We start from the raw sequence: 17451 nt of genomic DNA, 5'->3' as shown, positions 1-17451 counted from the left end.
CATAAGTGTGTCAAATCTAACAGGAACATACCAAAACGGGTTTCTGATTGGATCCCAACGTCAAGCTCGCATGCATCTGTGATGTACGTAGTAAGTGTAGTAGGGCATCTCTTGATGAGACAGTAAAGGAGTGGGGGTTTGTGGTTGGTGATTCGCTAGACGCTAGGGTCCCTTATCAGAAGGTTGTGATCGTGAATGAAGCTAGCGTACATAGTGACGTGCTGGGGGTGGACGAGCAAGCATCCAAGTTCATAGAATTCATCTCACACCGCACCACTTTAGCACGAATGGTTCAAGGTCAATTCTTGATGTTCCGAGGGAGTTCGATCATGGCCCGGAGCTTGGAGCCCTCTGCGCGGTTGGACTGTGTTGCGCAAGGACGGAGTGTCCACGGCAGTGTATTATAAGGATGGGGTCACCACGGGTTTTATAACCCACTTGAAAGAAGGGGGGGGCGTTCGTGGTCTGCCGTCCGCTTGACTTCTCCAATGGACCGGTAATGGGTACGTGGTATGTACCTCTAAGCTTGAAAGTTTGCGGGGTTCGAAGCACAGCTGGTGTCAGTAGTTCATCAAATTGCAGTGGGTGGTTCATCCGTTGTGATTGATGTCTTGCTTTAGACGCATAGAGCAAGTGCAAGGGACCACCTCTAGTGTAGTGCCGCCCCGCGATTTCCACCTACTTAGGTTGGCTGGGGTTGCAGAGCCTAGAGTACGACGCGCACCGGAGAGGGACCGACCTACCATGCCTATCAACGAACCTCTCCACTTGCTATCGACGTCCGCTATCCACCTGCCCTCAATACTAGGCCCATTATCCACACTCACTACACCTGCGCCGTTGCCGCTCTCCGCGTGCCGCCCGCCTTTGGTTCGTTCCTCTTGCATCGCATCATAGATAAAAGTCAGTCGAGTTTCAATAATGATGCTACCGTCCGTCAGTCTAGTGTGACCCGCGACGAAACCCGGACGTATTCGACCCTGCCCGCGCCAACAAGGATTGTAGCTATTTTTTTCACGGCTCGACCGCGCAAACCAACAACGGCCCTGACGGCCGACCATCACGAGGGTCGCTTCTAGGGTCCTCCTCCGTCTCGGTTACCACTCACTACTCTAGGTACACTACACTACCGTTCATTCAGGCCACTCATTGTCGGTCAAGCCTCGGATCCGGATTCGCATTCCCCAACAAAAGAAACCAACCAACGCAACAGCCCAGCAGCCGGAGAGGTAGCAGACGCGCACTTGATCCACGCGCCCACGCCTCGCACGCCAAACCGGACCGCACTGCGAGACCGGTCACACAGGGACAGCGGGACTGATTGGAGGTGCTCTACTGAGCAGCCTGGCATAATGCCGGCGCACACTCCTCCGTCCCCGAACCACCACCCAAACAAGCGACCGCGCCAATCGTCCCCGGAACGAGACTCTCCGGCTTCGGTTCCGTCTGGGGAAGCCCCGTCTCCCGCTAACGAGCTTCTACTTGACGGGTCTGGCGCCGCTCATGGAGGCCAGGGAGGCGGGTCGACGGGGGGCAAGGCCGGACAAAGCAGCAGCTTCCGCAACGTGAGCGCTTGTAACCGATGTAGGCTTCGCAAAAACCGCTGTGACCAGAAGCTACCGAGTTGTGCCAGTTGCGAAAAGGCCAATGTTGCCTGCGTTGGCTATGATCCCATCACCAAGAGAGAGATCCCGAGGAGGTCAGACCCCCCACCCGGCCGGGACCCAATCATTGAGGTTCCCGCCATAACCCATCTTCACCAACGCCTCGCTTCCTGCCTGTGAATAACAAAAGTACTGACGCCGTGCTGTCCCAGTTATATCTTTTACCTCGAGAAACGAGTAGAGCAACTGGAACACCTGCTCAAGGACAACAATATCACTTTCCCGCCGGCCGAAAATTTGGACTACTGTTCCAAGAAGGGAGATAGGCCGCGCCATGTCCACTCGACCCAGGTGGACACGAGCGGGCATCCCTCACAACTAGAAACACCAGATAGCATCAACAATCAAAGACCACAGAATGAGGGAGATGATGTGGTCAGACTACAGAAACTGGTGTCCAAGTCTGACCTTGGTGGCGTATCCGCAACGGCAAAAGCTCGCTATCTGGGATCTACCTCGGGAATATCTTTTGCACGCATTGTTTTCGCTGCGGTGCAGTCGTCGGTATCCGATCAGAAGTCCACCTCGGACAAAGCTGGCATCCGACCCTACAAGCCTGCTCCCAACAATGGCCCCGCCACCGCCGGAACGTCTATGAGAGACTCGTTCTTTGGCTTGCACACAAAACCAACGATTCATCCGGCAACATTCCCCAGCAGGGCTTTGGGCGAAAAGTTGATGTCGCTTTATTTTGAGCATGCGAACCCCCAAATGCCTGTGCTCCACAAAGGCGAGTTCCTGGAAATGTTTGAGCAAGCCTATGCCGAAGAAAACCGCGTACGGGGGCCACGAGAACTTTACATGTTGAACATGGTCTTCGCGATAGGCGGCGGCATCATTGTGGGAGAATCGACCAAGGCCAGTGGATCGGCAGAAGCACCAGGTAAAACTGATGACAACACAAGACAGTGCCAGCCAGAAGAATATCATGCTAGTGCCATTGTTCATCTTGAGGCTTGTCTTGGCAACAGTGCCGGTGGTTTGGAAGAGTTACAGGCCGTCTTGCTTCTCGCCAACTTTGCCTTATTGAGGCCAGTTCCTCCTGGGCTGTGGTACATCGTCGGCGTCGCCATCAGGTTGGCGGTCGATCTCGGCCTACACTACGAAGACGGTAAGGACATTGAATCCGGTCTAGGGATCGGAGACCAGAGCGAAGCATTCTCGCGGGAAAGGGGAAGAAGAGAGTACATGCGTGATCTCAGGCGGCGTCTGTGGTGGTGCACCTATTCACTCGATCGCCTCGTCAGTGTTTGCGTCGGCAGGCCATTTGGCATATCAGATCAAGTCATTACCACAGAGTTCCCCTCTCTCCTAGATGATCGATTCATTACGCCAAGCGGCTTGCTTGAACCACCCCCCGACGTAATAGGACCGACTTACAAACTCATTGCACATCACTACTTCCGTCTTAGGCTGCTCCAGTCAGAAGTTCTTCAAGTCTTGCAGTTCCAGCAATCACAGCTTGCGCGGGCCTCTGGACTGAACCAGAAGAACCCTTACATGCATACATCTCTTCCATCACCGTTCTTGTCACAGTTCGAAACCTTCCGAGCATGGCGCATTGATATCGACAGGAGACTATGGGAGTGGAAAAATTCCGCACCAACACGGCAGCAGACTGGCGTACAATTTTCGCCTGAGTTTTTTGACCTCAACTACTGGCAGGCTGTCATTATGCTCTATCGCCAAAGTCTAAGTGTGCCAGCCTTGTTCGAAGGTGAATATCACACGTCAAAGGAGGTCAACAGCCCGACAATGTTCAACATGGAGCTTCGGGAGGATGAAGACCGCGTGTATCTCAAGGTCGCCGAGGCAGGCCAGCGTATCTTGCGCCTCTATCGCCAATTGCACCGTGTGGGCTTGGTCAACTATACCTATTTGGCCACGCACCATTTGTTCATGGCCGGAATATCTTATCTTTATGCGATCTGGCATTCCCCTATCGTGAGGAGCAGACTTGTAAGGACACACAACTTTTATTGCTGATTATTTTACTGTTTTTCACAGGCTAACGCGCACCCCCTTTTAGACCGTGGATGAAGTCGACTTCACGATTCTGGCTGCCAAATCCGTTTTTACAGACCTGATAGATAAATGTCCGCCAGCAGAAGCTTGTCGAGACGCCTTTGATCGCACCGCCAAAGCAACCATCAAAATGGCAAACTCGACTGGAGGCTTCGGCCAAGGCCAGGACTTGTCCGGCGGATATGGAAACAACACCCACATAAGACGTCCTGGAGGAAGTATTGATCAGCGTCTCGACTGGAGCTCACAGAGCGATTCTGCCGCTTCTAGTTTGCAACACTATAGAATGCAGCAACAACAACAACAGCACCAGCAGCATCAGCAGCAGCAACATCGCCAGCACCAACAACAACAACACCGCCATCGCCCGCCTATGCTCCGAAACCCTTCGTCACAGTACAGCGATCTCGCCTCCGACGCCTACTCCGTCTCATCAGCATCTCAGCTTTCCGCCTTCCAACAGGCCCAACAGTTCCGCATGTCCGGTGCCGCTGCCGCCGCCGCGATCAAGAGCGAGCAGGAAGGCGGCTTCTCTCTCATGCGAAACCCACCTCCGCCACCACATAGCAACGCAAGCTCCATTGCGGAAGCCGCCTCTGGCGGCGGGGGACCGATGGCTCAAAGCCCAGTAGGCGAGACCTCCATTGATCCGACCTTGATGCCCTCGCCGAGCGCCATCCAACAGCACCAGCAACGGCAAGGACAAGGACTTAGTAACCCCTTAACGCCGCCTGCTCAGATGGGTGGATCACCGATTATCGGGGCCAACTCACAACAGCAACAACAACGCGGAGGGACGCCAAATGACTATCTACAGCAACAGCAACAACAGCAACAACAACAACAAGCATACTCCAATAGTCCTGGCACACTAAGCTTCAGTGATCTACAAGGCCTAGAGTTCTTGCAAAGTGTTGATGGCGGCGCCGCTGGTGGTATGGACATTAGTAATGGAGGAGATCTGGCGAATTTGAACGTGAACCTGAATCCGGCTGAGGTAGCGGGACAGATGGATCTAGGCTTTGGTATCGGGTGGGAAGGGAACCATCATGATTTTAGCGATGGACAGCAGTTAGATCTGTTTGAAGGATTCTTTTTTGGTGGGCAGCAGGGTGGTGGCGGTGGAGGAGGAGGTGGTGGTGCTGGTGGGAACTAGAAAGTAGGGAAACTTGGGATAGGATTGATGAGGCTGATATATATATTATACCACGAGGAGAAGAAGGGAAGAGGTGGGAAGGAATGAGAAGGGTGTGGGCAAGATACGGAGAGGGAAAATGGAGGACTCATTATTATAGGAGGCCTCACCATTTAGGAACATCTACGCGACACGCAGTTGCCTAGCATTTGCCCTCCTTCAGGTTGGGAGAAGAGTATGAATGAGTTGATGGGGGATGTTAAGAAACAAATATGAAGAAGAGTCGAGAAGCTGATAACGGGTTGTGGGGCTTCGATTACCACGGGGACGATCTAGTTCAGATGGAAGAAAATACAGCTTTCTGGACATTGATCGACAAGTGAGATCAGATGGAGTCATTCATGGTGAGTGTTTACTCATCCTTTGTTTTTCAAGCAAGGAGTTCAGACTTAGGTCAACATGGCTATCAACGGACAGATATCGGAGCATGCTACCAGGATTCGCATCTTACAACACGAAAATGTCTATGTGCGATTCATGTTGAAACTCGAAGAGATCAGTGAATATGTCATGATGGAATTTTCAAAAACAGTGAACGAAAATCTTCTAAAGTCGAGATGGCCCCAATTCTTTTCCTTATACAAATGAAAATCAGAAGTACGCCCCCAGCCCCCCAGCTCCAGTCCCGAATATGTCTAGGTGTGCCCCAGTCCCAGTCCCATTTCTTGAACAAAAATTCTTCTCCTCTCTTGTGACCACGGAACTAAAAAAGACTGTACTACCCCTCTTTTGTGTGTTGCCCGCGCTGTCTATCATAACATTTCCATAGACAACAAGCCACCCCAATGTATGGAAACAAAAAGAAACTCCGGCCTTGCTTTTCCCGTGATAATTATGCTATAGTACAGATGGTATCAATGTCGAACAGTACGGAAAGGAAATACATGGGGGACCCGATACCACGGTTTTTGAGAAGGTGTCTGTCTCGCTCAGCAGACAAAACCCCGCAAGCATCTTCTTTCAGCGGGAAAAACCAAATAACCCATTCGTCGCCAATGCACAGTTTGACCCAGCTCTTAGTTTAGAAGCTGGCCTGCTGGCGACGGGTGGGACGGCGATCGAGATCCTGAGCCCTGTGAAGGGCATTCTCGAAGGGATCATCGGACTGGCGACGGGGGCCGCGCGAGTTGAAATCACGGCGGTGGCCAGGTCCGCTACCCATGGGGCGCATAGAATGCTCTCTGGTTTCGACTCTCAGACCTTGAACACGGCCCATGTGCTTCATGATGCTCTGGCGGACGGCAGGAGGCTCCTCCAAGCCCCAACCAAACTTGGCGAGGTCGTTGAGAGCATAGACCAAGGCTTGGCGATCAATGCCCTGGAGAGCGCCACCGAGGTAGGACGAGTAGCAGTCCTTGAAGAGGTCCTCAGGGAGTCTGGACGCCGCGTCAAGGATGTGCTGGAAGTTGGCGTGCTTGTCAGCACCGGAATCAGCGGCGTTGACGGAAGCGCACTCGAGCTCGTCATTACGCTTGATAGGGAGACCGGGAAGTCTGCTTCTCGCCGCGTGGAGCTCGATGTCGGGAACGATAAGCCAGCCCTGGCCAGGCTTGTTGGCTCTGCCGGTACGTCCGAGACGGTGAATGTACTGCTCCCTGTTGGGGGGGATGTGGGTCTGGATGACGTGGGAAACGTTGGGAAAATCCATGCCTCTGGCGGTAACGTCCGAGGAAAAGAGGATACCGGTACGCGCGTTCTTGAACTCGTCGGCGGCACGAGTTCTGGCGTTCTGAGTGAGCTTGGAGTGGATGTCCCAAGTCTTGGGAATGTGCTTGAACTTCCACTGAAGGCGCTTGAAGATCGCATTGGCCATGATAACCTCAGCGGTAGTAGGCAAGAAGACGATGGCCTTGAAAGGAAGAGCCTCGGGGTTAGTCCTGGACTCGTTGAGTGCCTTCTCGATCAGCTCCAGCATGGCCGGGTAAATGTTCTCGAAACCCTTGCAGGGAACGATGTACTGAGGGATACGGTCGTGGGTCAGGACCTCATCGGCCTTGACGGTCTGGACGAATTCGAAGTTGTTCTTGTCGATGTAGCTTCTGGCGAGACCAACAACATCCTTGGGAATGGTGGCAGAGTAGAGCAGAGTCTGGCGGGGAAGAACCTTGCGATCGGGAAGGTAGTTGATAATCTGGCGAAGCTCCTCATTGAAGCCAACTTCGAGCATTCTATCGGCCTCGTCGAGAACAAGGGTCGAGAGTCTGGGGGCGTCGATGCCGCTGTGGCTGTCGGAAAGCAAATCGTTCAGGCGACCGGGTGTGCCAACAAGGATATGGCAGCCCTGCTGACGGGTCTTGTACAGCATGGCGTTCTTCTGGGTACCACCAACGGCAGTCTGGACGATGATACCGGTTCCCTTGACTAACTTACGAGCCTCCTCTCCGATCTGCTCCGCAAGCTCGCGGGTTGGCGAGATGATGATGGCGCGAATGTCATCAGAACGAGCTCTCTTGCCACCAAACCTGTGGGCGAGGTCGGGATCTTGGGTGATGATCTTCTGGATCACAGGGACGAGGAAACCAAGTGTCTTGCCAGTTCCGGTCTTGGCCTGAGCAACACTGGAAGCTTCACGTTAGCAACTGTTTAAAGCGCGGAAATGGAGGTGACGGATCTAGGCATACATGTCCTTGCCCTTGAGAGCGGGGCTGATGGTCATAGACTGGACTTCGGTCATGTTCTCATAGCCCATGCCATGAGTGATGGCGCGGACAACGTTCTCATGAACACCCAAGGCGGCGAGGTCGGCAAAGCGGGTAACGAGGCCATTGGAGGCAGCAGTGTTGCTTTGGGCAGTGGCTTCGGCCGAGTAGAAGCGGGGAAGAGAGGCCGAGGGAAGGGACTGAACGGCGATGGCGCGGGTGACCTGGCTCAAGAGGGCGGCCGAGGGCTTGGAGGAGATCTGAAGATGGCGGGCAGCGAGGGCAGCACGGCAGAGGCCGGCCTGGCGCAATACGCTGGTCCTCATGTTGGGCGACGGCTACAGCGACGCGACGGGACGGGACTGATAAGATGGCGGCGCACACTCGGATCCGTCAACGACTTGGGTTGATGGATTAATTGTGGGTGGGGACGATAAGAGGCGGACAATCAAACCAGAGAAATCGGTCAAACCGTTGTCGGCGTCGAGTGTGATGGGAATGATGGGCAGAAAAGGTAGGAAAAAAAAACAAGAGATGGGAAGAGAGCGCAAGTGGCTAAGGGCCTGGTACCTGCAACAGCAAAAAATTTCCATGCTATCGAAGTCGAAGCTTGAAGTTAGATCCCTGTCGTATGAGCCGCCTTTATCTTATCAGCCGTTACTCCGCACCGAGCCCCATCTTTGAGGCCCAGTATCTAAGCGTACCTGTGCACCCTCAGATAGGGATGAGCTACCTTACGGTACATTCGCTAGTCAGGAACACTGGAAAGCGATCATCTCCGCAAAACATGGGGCCGAACAGGACCCTCCCCCTTTGCCCACTTCAGTCCTCCCTGGTCCTTGTCTCATTCGTCTATGTACACTACGCAGGAAACGATACACCAAGCATCTCCTTTCTCTACGCTGTAGAGGCCGGCAAAGGTTCAAAAGGTGTTCATATCAGCTTCGTGCTACGGAATAACATGAAATTCCAGTCGGCTCCGAGTTTCGGCTCAGGGTACCTCAGCTGGACTTCTCGACAGGCTCTGTGGCATCTGTCCAGCAGATTCTCAGAGCATTGGTCTCCGTCATGGCCTCACATGAGATAGATCCGCTCATCTCGCAACGTCGGGTCAGTCGTCACACTCTTGCGTTCCGTCTCATGGCGATCTCTCTACACATGGGCATACAGTACTCAACACCGAGAAAGTGGGAAACTGGACATTTGTAAACATGATGGTCTGAGGCATATTCTTATTCCAATCAGGTCCCAATCAATACCTCCAATCTGATACCGCTATCCCAATAATTCTTGCCGCTGTTGTCGTACTCATGATCGCTTACCACAAGTATCGTTCCCACCAAGATGCCTTCAACTTGACCTCCTCCTCTCCTTCCTTCTCCTCCTCCTTCTCCTCCTCCTTCTCCTCCTCCTTCTCCTCCTCATTCTTCTTCTTGTTGCTGCCTCCGCTCCTCTCAGCTACCTTCATTGCCACAAAATCCGTCACAGCTCCCGAAACCCCCTCATAAACCCATTTGCCAAGTCCCCGCGCCGCCTCCATTACAGGTTCCTGGTTCACAACAAAGACGATGGCATCAGCAACCGACAACGCGCCTCTACCTAGACTGCCCGCCACCTCTTGTCCGTGAGCTTGACTGACCTGTTCCATCCTAACATAGAAACACAACAGTTTCGGCCAAACGAACCAGACCCATCGATCAACCAGGCAGAAAATCCAGAGGAGGAACTTGTGGAGTACGTTTTCCCTGTAGACGTCCTTATGTTTTACTTCTGGCTTATTGTTTTCAGTAGGGCTACTCTCTTGGATGATCCTGGTGACCACCGCCGGCGGGACGGCTTGCTGCAGTGTGGTTATTTCGGATTCTCGGAGGTCCAGTGGTAGTCCGTTGAGTAAGTTCTGGAGACCGGTTATGTAGGTTGATCGCTCGAAGTTAGAACTGAAGGCGCTGTTCCCGCTGCGGCGCGATTCTTCGGCTGCGTTTACGAGGAGACTTGTGCCTGGAGAGAGTGACAGTCAAGATCGAACAAGGTTAGTGACCAATTTGGGACCAACCGAAACCAAACACGGAGAGAAAATCGGCTGGGGTTCGCTCACCTTGCGCTCCATATCGCCAATCGATTCCCCGCGTCTTTGGCGTTATTGTGATTGGCACGAGTCCACGTTCCGAAGTGCTCGTTGGAGAGGCCAAGCCAGCCATAAAGTATCCGGTTCCAGCCTCTGACATCTTCCTAGTGGCAGTTATATCGTGTTTGGGTGGTGGTGTTGCCGACATAGGTGTGGAGGGAGTGGAGGCGGGTTTGAGCTTGGTCGGGGGGATTTCCCCGTCACCAAATAGAGATATGTGGTGCTGGAGTGATGATATCGAGAACATCGAGCGCAATAAGGAAGGGCGTCTATGTGGAGGCGTCGGCGGGACTGCCTTGGGGCTGAATGTTGTTCCCTCATTTGGCTTCATGGATGCCGATTGATCCTGCGTAGCCAGTTGATAACTTCCAGTTTATTCGAGACGGACTTGAGTGGTCCAAGGTCAGCTTCGTAAATTTGATGTTGGAAGTTGCAAGGGCCACCCATTTGGCTGGCCAAGAGCGGCTGCAAGATGTCAACGCCGGATGTTGCCGCTGAGGAGAGATCCAGGGTTTGACCTCGCACATATGAGACCTGGAGACAAGCTGCAGTGTCAGGTGCCTTGCTGCGATGGTCGACTCCAAAAGCAATTCCACCTCTGGCGACGTATTTATCGGGCTTTCAATCTTATAAATACGAATGTCTTCGTACAAAGTTGTAGCTACGCTGAAACACCAGATGACCCCTATTGACCACAGAGAACGCTTCCGATCTATCCGACCACCTTCAGCCTCATCATGATGCCTAGTTCGTCTCTTACAATCTATACATGCCCCAAACTGTGACATGTGTGTGATAACTCTCTCAAACCCCTTCCACCAGCCTTTCCTCTTTAAAGTTGTGTTGGTTCTATACGTTGTTTCATTACATGCAAACATGTTCCACTCCAATACTGCCCCTTACAGAGCCAAAACTCAAGCCGATGGGCCTTCAGTTATCCCCGGCGGCGGCGGAGCCCGAAGCAGCAGCAGCAGCCGTCTTCTCCGCCGCAATCTTGGCCTCCATTTTCCTTCTGGCTTCGATAATCATCTGATCCCTCCTCTTCCGCAGTAACGACTGCCTCTCCTCGCGATTCGAGCTCCAGCCTCCTGTCTTTGGGGCGCCGGCCGCCGCCGTCCCGGCATCCTCCGAAGGGGCGCTGGCAAGTTTATCCCTCAGGTTATACCTTGTGATCAGATCCGGGTGGACCTTCTTTTCCGCGTATTTACTGGCGGCGGCGGCAGCTGCACTTTGCTGCGCAGCAGCGGTTGTCTCTGGCGAGCTGGGTGGAGGCGGAGGCTGAAAGGTGATCGGAGGCTAAAGGATGGTTTGTCACTCAGGTGTTAGCAAAAGCTCTCTACGAGTGACGAGCAAAAGCGCATCATATGAGGCATGGAGAACGAAGCTTGGAAAAGTAAAAAGAGGTCGGAACTTACAGTCTCCGTTCTCCCGGCCAAAATCCTTTCTGTTGTAGCCTGCAAGTTTCCTCCATGGCGCTGCAGATCCCACAGGATAGTCCGTCTGTCTACCTGTGGGAACATCTGTTGTATCGTTTCGACCGCCGCTTCTCGTTCTCGTTCCCTCCGTCTTTGCAACTCCTCTGGTGTCGCGCCGCCTGTCCCGCCCGGCTGGCGATTCGCCGAAGACGCATTTCCGCTGAAGAAGAAGTAGCGTACTGCTAGGCCAGTGACCAACAGTACGATCACCAGGGAAGGGATGTTAATCTCTTCCTCTGCCATTGTAGACTGTTATTTTTGTTGGTTGTTGACCCCTCTCGCAATCGTTCGTTTGCGCGATGTGGAAGTTAGGCTGTCGCCGAGTAACCGGTTCCTTCGACTGGGCAGCTAAGTCCGGGAAGTCGTGGGGGTTTGCTGAGTAAGATCTATAGAATGGAAATCTAGTATTCTTGTCCCGGCGAATTCTAGCTTGTGTTGTTGCTTGAAAATCCCCGTCGAAAAGTGCTTCGCTCCCTAACGCCTGACGTATGATGCGCGTCGCAAGACGATGCCGATGACTAACGGGATTGAGGCAGGTGACGCGTGCCAAGGGCAGTCGATGTCGATGTTGGTGGCAAGGAGAGGATGAAAGAAAGGAATGCGTTGTGACGAGATGCAGTTGATGGATACGATGGTCCCGAAATAGGTAGTGTGGCCAGCGAGGTCGAAATTACAGGTAAGCGTTGGTTTGCCTCCTAAGTATGTAGTGTACAGACGAATATAGTGTACATAGGTGAGTGTGATGAGGCAGTTGGGGAAAGCAGTGACATCCATGAATTCGGCCGCAGTGGGGCAATGCCAAGCCTGCGACCGTAGCGTAACAATGAACGGAATGATTACACAACTTTCACGTGTGAGCAGGCACTGGTAACAGCCAGGAGGTTGCGTGTAATTACCAAAACGAAAGACGTCGCGTAAGCTTGCACCGAAATATAGACAGTTTGATCGCAAACGTTGGAGCTTGGAAGTGTTTGAATATCAAGCAACAGTTGTTTCGACCATGATTGTTATGCAGATAATGATCTGTCCGGTACGGCTGGTATTCCTATGTTATTTCGCTGACCGAAACCCATGATATCTCTGACTTTTCCCATCTGAGACGAGCCCCTTGACCATGGATGATTCAACAGCGCTATACCTTGGGTTGTATCCGGTAGGTTCAGATATCTAATAACCTCCCTCCTAAGCAATGCGGTCCGCTCAAAGAGCTACCCGGTGAATCCTCGCAAGGTATGTCCGCCCCTGCGAAGGATACCCTTTCGAGGCGTGTCGAGCTAGCCCTTTCTCTATAACCCAAAGCACGAATGCATATGCATGCCGTGCTGATGAGTCTGAAAGCTTATGCTCCTATTGCTGGCATTGGAACGCCGAGGTTGGTCTCCAGGTCGCAATAATACAAAGTGAACTCTCTCTGGAGAGGTCGTTAGCATATTCCACCTATAAGCGAAAGGCCGAACCACGGCACACTACTTACCCGCTCCTTGTGCCAGTTCACGGTGTCCCATACGATGTAGTAACCCCGTTCATGAGCTGGGCTTAGTTGAGCCGTATTACCCATCTCGTCCTTGGTAAGCCACACTTGAAGCTTCTTGTGCCATCTCCAGTTCCGCGTAGTTCTGTGTGGATTGGTCAGCTCCATAACGACAATCAAACGGAAGGTACTGGGAGTAGTCTTACAGCTCAGCTGCAGCCAGTTGCTGCTTGATGTCGCCCGGGCAGCTGTAGAAAATCCACATCAAAGTCTCCTCATTAAAGCTCTGAATCTTGGCCTCAATAGGCTGTACGTTCTTGACCATGTAGCATTCGGGTATCTTGAACTTTGGCACAGCCGGCCTGGGAGGGACATCGTCCAGTATAGAGTAGATTTGCGTGGAATACAGCCTGGAGAAGATCAGCTTGATGCTTGGGCTCGCGAAAAGTCCGGTTACACATACTCAGAAGAGTTCAGCTCCAACCCTAAACTGGAAGGATCGATCCCGATAATGAGGGAGTTGTAGTCGGGGAAGTTATTCATCAAGGTGCGCAAACCCTTCAAGCCAAACTTTTCGATGGCGGGCATGCCCTCCAACGGATCTTGGACTTCGTTGGTACGGCCCCTATCCTCCTCCTTGCCCTTAGCAGATGGAGGATCGTTTCCAATTGCGCCGAGCGGGTTCCTGGTACCAATTGCTTGCGAAACGGCATCGCCCACCGAAGAGCGTGAAGCCATACCGTCCTCCCGATACACTGGCGGCTTTTGGCGTCCTTCTTCCTCGTTGACCGGGCTCCTTTGGTCGTGCGGGCGTCCAATTGCAGTTGGTGAACGCCCGTCTGTGGTGCGCGTGTTCCCTGTCAGCGCGTTCAACAAGCCGTTATTTGTCCGATTGGGGTGAATCGATGGAGTAGATCCGAATCCCAAACCTGGCATGCCACCTAATTCGCCGTTTGCACTCCTGTTCAACGGAGGAAAGTCGTCCGTAACACTAGATGGTGTTTGTGATGTTTGCCCCGAGTTCCCTTGGTTTCCAAACCTGAAAGCTCCTTGGGCCGATTGTTGTCGAGACGAGAAAAAGTCATCCTGTTGCCCTTGCTGCGAAAGCGGTGTAGAAGGACCGCGGTGTACTGCTCCTCCGAGGTTACGAGCCCCCGTGGACCACATTGAAGCCTGATTTGCCGTCGACAACTGCGACGTGTTGGACAAAGTGGGAAACTCTCTGGGTAATGTTAGCACAGGGAAACACAGCAGCGGCAGGGATGCGTAGGGAGAGCGAAGCATGAAGTTATGGGAGAGGAAAGTCTGAGCTGCGGTATTACCCAAGCCCCCGATGTCGACAAGGTGAACATGATATACACGAGGACTTACGAAAGATCCAACGGGGTCGCTGGTTGTGACCCACTTAGACTTTGCGCAAAGCTGACATTCCCGCCGCCCAACTGTCTGGCAGAACCAGGAGGAACACCAGGACTGCCGCCCATGGGCATGCCCGAGCCAAACGCCCAGCCAGAACCGCCGCTCACGGCCCCTATTTCCAGACCAATCGTCAGTCATGGGCCAAATTGTACCCAACGCCTATCAAAGTCCTGACCTAGCTTTCCGTTCGGTAACCTGTTCGCTACGCCACGCCCAGACTGTTGTGGTTGTTGTTGTTGTCCTCCGAAGCCAGACATGCCGCGCAAAGATTGGGGAACTGCCCCTATTAATCCGAGAGAACGTTAGCAATTATCGACCAGCCTTGTCCACAAACTTCAAAACAGCATGTAATATAAGGGGTGTATGTCTGGAGTAGGAGAGACTGCGCCGCTGCCGCTGTAGGAAAGAACGGAACCGATAACGTCGAGAACAGCTTTGTGAGAGGCTGGTGAGTGGTGTCGCGACGGGGCACAAAGATAAATTGGTCGTGGTTGCCGGCCTTGGAACACTGCATGCCAAACACCGTAGTCCGAGTTACGGGCAGGACAAAGAAGCAGCATATTGACGGCAACGTCCATGCGCTGGCGCTGGCGCCTCGGCAGCGGCACCACCAGCCTGTCCATGATCTCGATCCAGCCCAATGTCCAGCATCTGTTTCGGGTAGGCGAGCTGTAGGCGGTGGCCATGATCCAGCGGTTGTCGGCGATCGCGGATTTCGAGAAGACAGGGCAGCAGGGCAAACAGCGGGGTAGTCGACGATGTGTTGAAATGAAGAGGGCGGGATTGCCACCGTACCTGGCCGATTCATGATATTCTGCGGTTGTAAGACCAGTCTCTCTGAGAGGTCGAGCAAAAGGAAGGAAAAACGAATGTTGTTTTCCGGTTGTCGCAATTAGCAAGTTGTGCCGTCGATTAAAAGGTGACGAGTGGTAGCGGTGGTGTCGTGGTGCGCTGCCAGAGTGAATGGATGTTTGCAGGTGAATGCCCGGTCGCGCTTTGGAAACGAGCGGGAGCTGCACGCCAGGCGGGCGGCACGCACTGGCTGCGCAGGTGCAGTGAGTGGTCCTTATAACCAGTACCTCCATCTGGGACGGGATGTGGAGACGCTGCAGTGTACCTAGGTACCTCTAGGTACATACCAGTTTGGTGTTACTACAGGTAGGTCACTTCGTTATGGTATGCACACTGGCAGGCCCGGGTTGACCGTTGACAACTACGGAAACCTAAAGGCTGGAAAGACAATACCGATCAAGGACCGCTGATCCGGCGGACTGAAAGCCCTCTTTCATGGATTTGGAGACTTCAAGATCAAGGTGCAGGTGACGGAAACTTGAGGATATGTGGTCCGTGCTTCCAGGCCATCGACGTCCCCCTATTCTCAAACATTCGAAGACCCTCCAAAGGAACTTCTCTCCACGGTCAGCATCAAGAGCAGGATGCACACTGCTTCCTAAGTCACAGCGTATAAACAGTATCAAGACTTCCATTACCGGTCTGACACGTATGAGGCAATGTTCGTCAGGATTCCGTTCTGATTTCCTACATCTATAATATGGTGCCTGACGGCTAGGTGCTTTTGGCAAGATCAACAGTTTTCTGGAGGCTTGTTGGGAAGTCGAAATCGACTAGATGACGCCCGATGAGCACAAGTTTACCCGCAACTTGACCCTGACTCTTGTCTGGGCTATCAAAAATTTCAAAGATTTCCCTTACTCCCTGAACCATCTTCTCGCTGCCGTCCTCGAGCACCAACCGACCCTTCAATCGATGAATTTCGAAAGCTGGCCTGTCAGTAGCGTTCTCGTGTCCAGGAAGAATGTTCTCCCAAAGAATTGACCTCAGCCAAGCATCCAGTTTTTCGACTTGTGCTGATGTCAGGACCGGTAGAGGAATAGATAATGTTGATATCGTCTAAACTCAGGTTAGTTGGTCATATGAAATCAAGAAATGTCCAGGTCCTGCTAGCCATTCACGAGAGATGAAAGGGAGTCTCTGACCTTGTCGAGATGGCTGTGGCCCAGACTTGGCTTGTCCAATTCCTCCACGCGGTCATAAGCGTGCAGGTCGAGCAAGAATCCTTCCAATTCTGGAACCACACTCTGTTTGGTTATGTGGATTTTGGCGAGCCCGTTGATGGACGTGATTCTGTCCTGGACGGCCTGCAGCTCGTCCTCGCTGACCAGGTCTGACTTGTTGATTACGATGACATCAGCATGTGAAATCTGGACATGAGCGGTCGTCATGACTGGCCCATGCCCGTGTTCATCGGTCTCTTCGTGTCCCTCAACCTTGCCAGCTGGATCATCCAAGCTCCGCAGAATGTTTTTGGCGTCCACCAACGTCACAATGCCGTCGAGGTAGATGGTGCTTCCCAAGCCATCATCCATCCAGAAGAGGGGTGCAAGATTCCCTGGGTCTGCGAGCCCGGTGGTTTCGAGCAAGATGTAGTCGAACTTTCCTTTCTTTTCCATTAGGGACTCGATGGCATTCACTCCGGTGTCTCTGAGACGATCATATGTTGTTGGTCAGTGTCAGTGCACTAGAGCTGATGGGGACAAAGTGCTCAATCATCGGTAACTCACTTCACCGAACAGCAGATGCAGCCATTGCCAACTTCCATCCATTCCTCGACTGACTCGCCATCCTTGTTTACGGTGAGGGACTTTTCAATGTCCAGAGCTAGATTGAGCGTCAGCAGAGATATGCTGAGGGGTTGCAGCAAGAGGATGACAAACAGTCTCCGAACTCTACACAACTCATCGTCAGCTAACTATCCCAATGCAAGGCGAGGCCCGGGATGTTCAGCCATACCGTTCATGATGACGGCAATTTTCTTTCCATGCTGGGCAGTCAATATATAGTTCAAGAGCGTGGTCTTGCCCGCTCCAAGGTAGCCTGAGGTTATAATCAGCGCGAAGTCGACCACAATGAGATTGGTAGTAAAATGCATACCTGTTACTATGGTAATGGGAACCTTGACTGGCTTCTCCTCCTCGAGTATGATCTCGTTGGTCTCTATGAGATCCGGGGGAGCATCGTCGTCGTAGTCCATATTGAATTGAGGTCCTCTGAGCGGAGGTTCTTGGTCGTGGAATTACACAAAACGTTGTCGAGAAGTGTAGTGTTTGAATCACCTTACCCATAGGTTTCTCGCAGGGACCAGTGGTACGTATTTATACCTCTACCTACGCAGTACACTATGTAATGTTTGTCAGGCTGCCGGGGAGAACCGATGCGATTGTTGGCCCACGCCCTTTCGGTTACCAGAGGCATGACGCACATCTGTTACAGATACCGTATTTTACAGTCAGACAGCACGAGGAGCAATTGGGAGCTTGGGCACCTCCTTGATCTTAGCGCCAGGTACAGGGTGAGTTCCCCGTATTCCCGCCTTCCACTGGCGTGCCTGTAGGCTCGAAGCTCCAGCTCAGCACAGGG

General features: G+C 52.9%; 6 protein-coding genes across 7 annotated transcripts; 1 reads left to right on the top strand and 5 right to left on the bottom strand.

Moving 5' to 3' along the window:
- The first annotated feature begins 844 nt into the window (after positions 1 to 844).
- Positions 845 to 5418, top strand: pco-1 (purine degradation control-1). The gene is made up of 3 exons (XM_957218.3): positions 845 to 1699; positions 1817 to 3623; positions 3694 to 5418. Exons 1-3 carry the CDS (start codon positions 1353 to 1355, stop codon positions 4843 to 4845), a joined length of 3306 nt encoding a protein of 1101 aa, XP_962311.3. The 5' UTR covers positions 845 to 1352; the 3' UTR covers positions 4846 to 5418.
- cyt-19 (cytochrome-19) lies at positions 5381 to 8089 on the bottom strand. The gene is made up of 2 exons (XM_957219.2): positions 7506 to 8089; positions 5381 to 7442 (listed from the first exon to the last, which is right to left on the bottom strand). The coding sequence occupies exons 1-2, from the start codon at positions 7847 to 7849 to the stop codon at positions 5906 to 5908; spliced, it is 1881 nt and encodes a 626-aa protein (XP_962312.1). The 5' UTR covers positions 7850 to 8089; the 3' UTR covers positions 5381 to 5905.
- Positions 8090 to 8711: 622 nt separating this feature from the next.
- Positions 8712 to 10041, bottom strand: NCU07671 (hypothetical protein). The gene is made up of 2 exons (XM_957220.2): positions 9619 to 10041; positions 8712 to 9521 (listed from the first exon to the last, which is right to left on the bottom strand). The coding sequence occupies exons 1-2, from the start codon at positions 9977 to 9979 to the stop codon at positions 8842 to 8844; spliced, it is 1041 nt and encodes a 346-aa protein (XP_962313.2). The 5' UTR covers positions 9980 to 10041; the 3' UTR covers positions 8712 to 8841.
- Positions 10042 to 10262: 221 nt separating this feature from the next.
- On the bottom strand, positions 10263 to 11827 carry NCU07672 (hypothetical protein). The gene is made up of 2 exons (XM_957221.2): positions 11064 to 11827; positions 10263 to 10944 (listed from the first exon to the last, which is right to left on the bottom strand). The coding sequence occupies exons 1-2, from the start codon at positions 11364 to 11366 to the stop codon at positions 10579 to 10581; spliced, it is 669 nt and encodes a 222-aa protein (XP_962314.1). The 5' UTR covers positions 11367 to 11827; the 3' UTR covers positions 10263 to 10578.
- Positions 11828 to 12004: 177 nt separating this feature from the next.
- On the bottom strand, positions 12005 to 15043 carry NCU11372. 2 transcript variants are annotated; one of them, XM_011396045.1, is made up of 7 exons: positions 14809 to 15043; positions 14189 to 14296; positions 13966 to 14125; positions 13058 to 13816; positions 12801 to 13004; positions 12598 to 12739; positions 12005 to 12534 (listed from the first exon to the last, which is right to left on the bottom strand). In XM_011396045.1, the coding sequence occupies exons 1-7, from the start codon at positions 14819 to 14821 to the stop codon at positions 12463 to 12465; spliced, it is 1458 nt and encodes a 485-aa protein (XP_011394347.1). In that variant the 5' UTR covers positions 14822 to 15043; the 3' UTR covers positions 12005 to 12462. The 2 variants fall into 2 exon arrangements, with proteins under 2 accessions (XP_011394347.1, XP_011394348.1); XM_011396046.1 differs by having other exon boundaries at positions 12092 to 12534; positions 13966 to 14296; positions 14809 to 14973.
- A 344-nt stretch (positions 15044 to 15387) lies between these two features.
- Positions 15388 to 17211, bottom strand: NCU11371 (COBW domain-containing protein 1). The gene is made up of 6 exons (XM_001728037.2): positions 16966 to 17211; positions 16825 to 16908; positions 16749 to 16760; positions 16596 to 16692; positions 16011 to 16515; positions 15388 to 15924 (listed from the first exon to the last, which is right to left on the bottom strand). Exons 1-6 carry the CDS (start codon positions 17063 to 17065, stop codon positions 15580 to 15582), a joined length of 1143 nt encoding a protein of 380 aa, XP_001728089.2. The 5' UTR covers positions 17066 to 17211; the 3' UTR covers positions 15388 to 15579.
- Positions 17212 to 17451: the final 240 nt, after the last annotated feature.

This window comes from Neurospora crassa, linkage group IV (genome assembly GCF_000182925.2).
Source record: "Neurospora crassa OR74A linkage group IV, whole genome shotgun sequence".
Taxonomy (NCBI): Eukaryota; Fungi; Ascomycota; class Sordariomycetes; order Sordariales; family Sordariaceae; genus Neurospora; species Neurospora crassa.
This window is presented reverse-complemented; position numbering and strand designations above follow the sequence as displayed.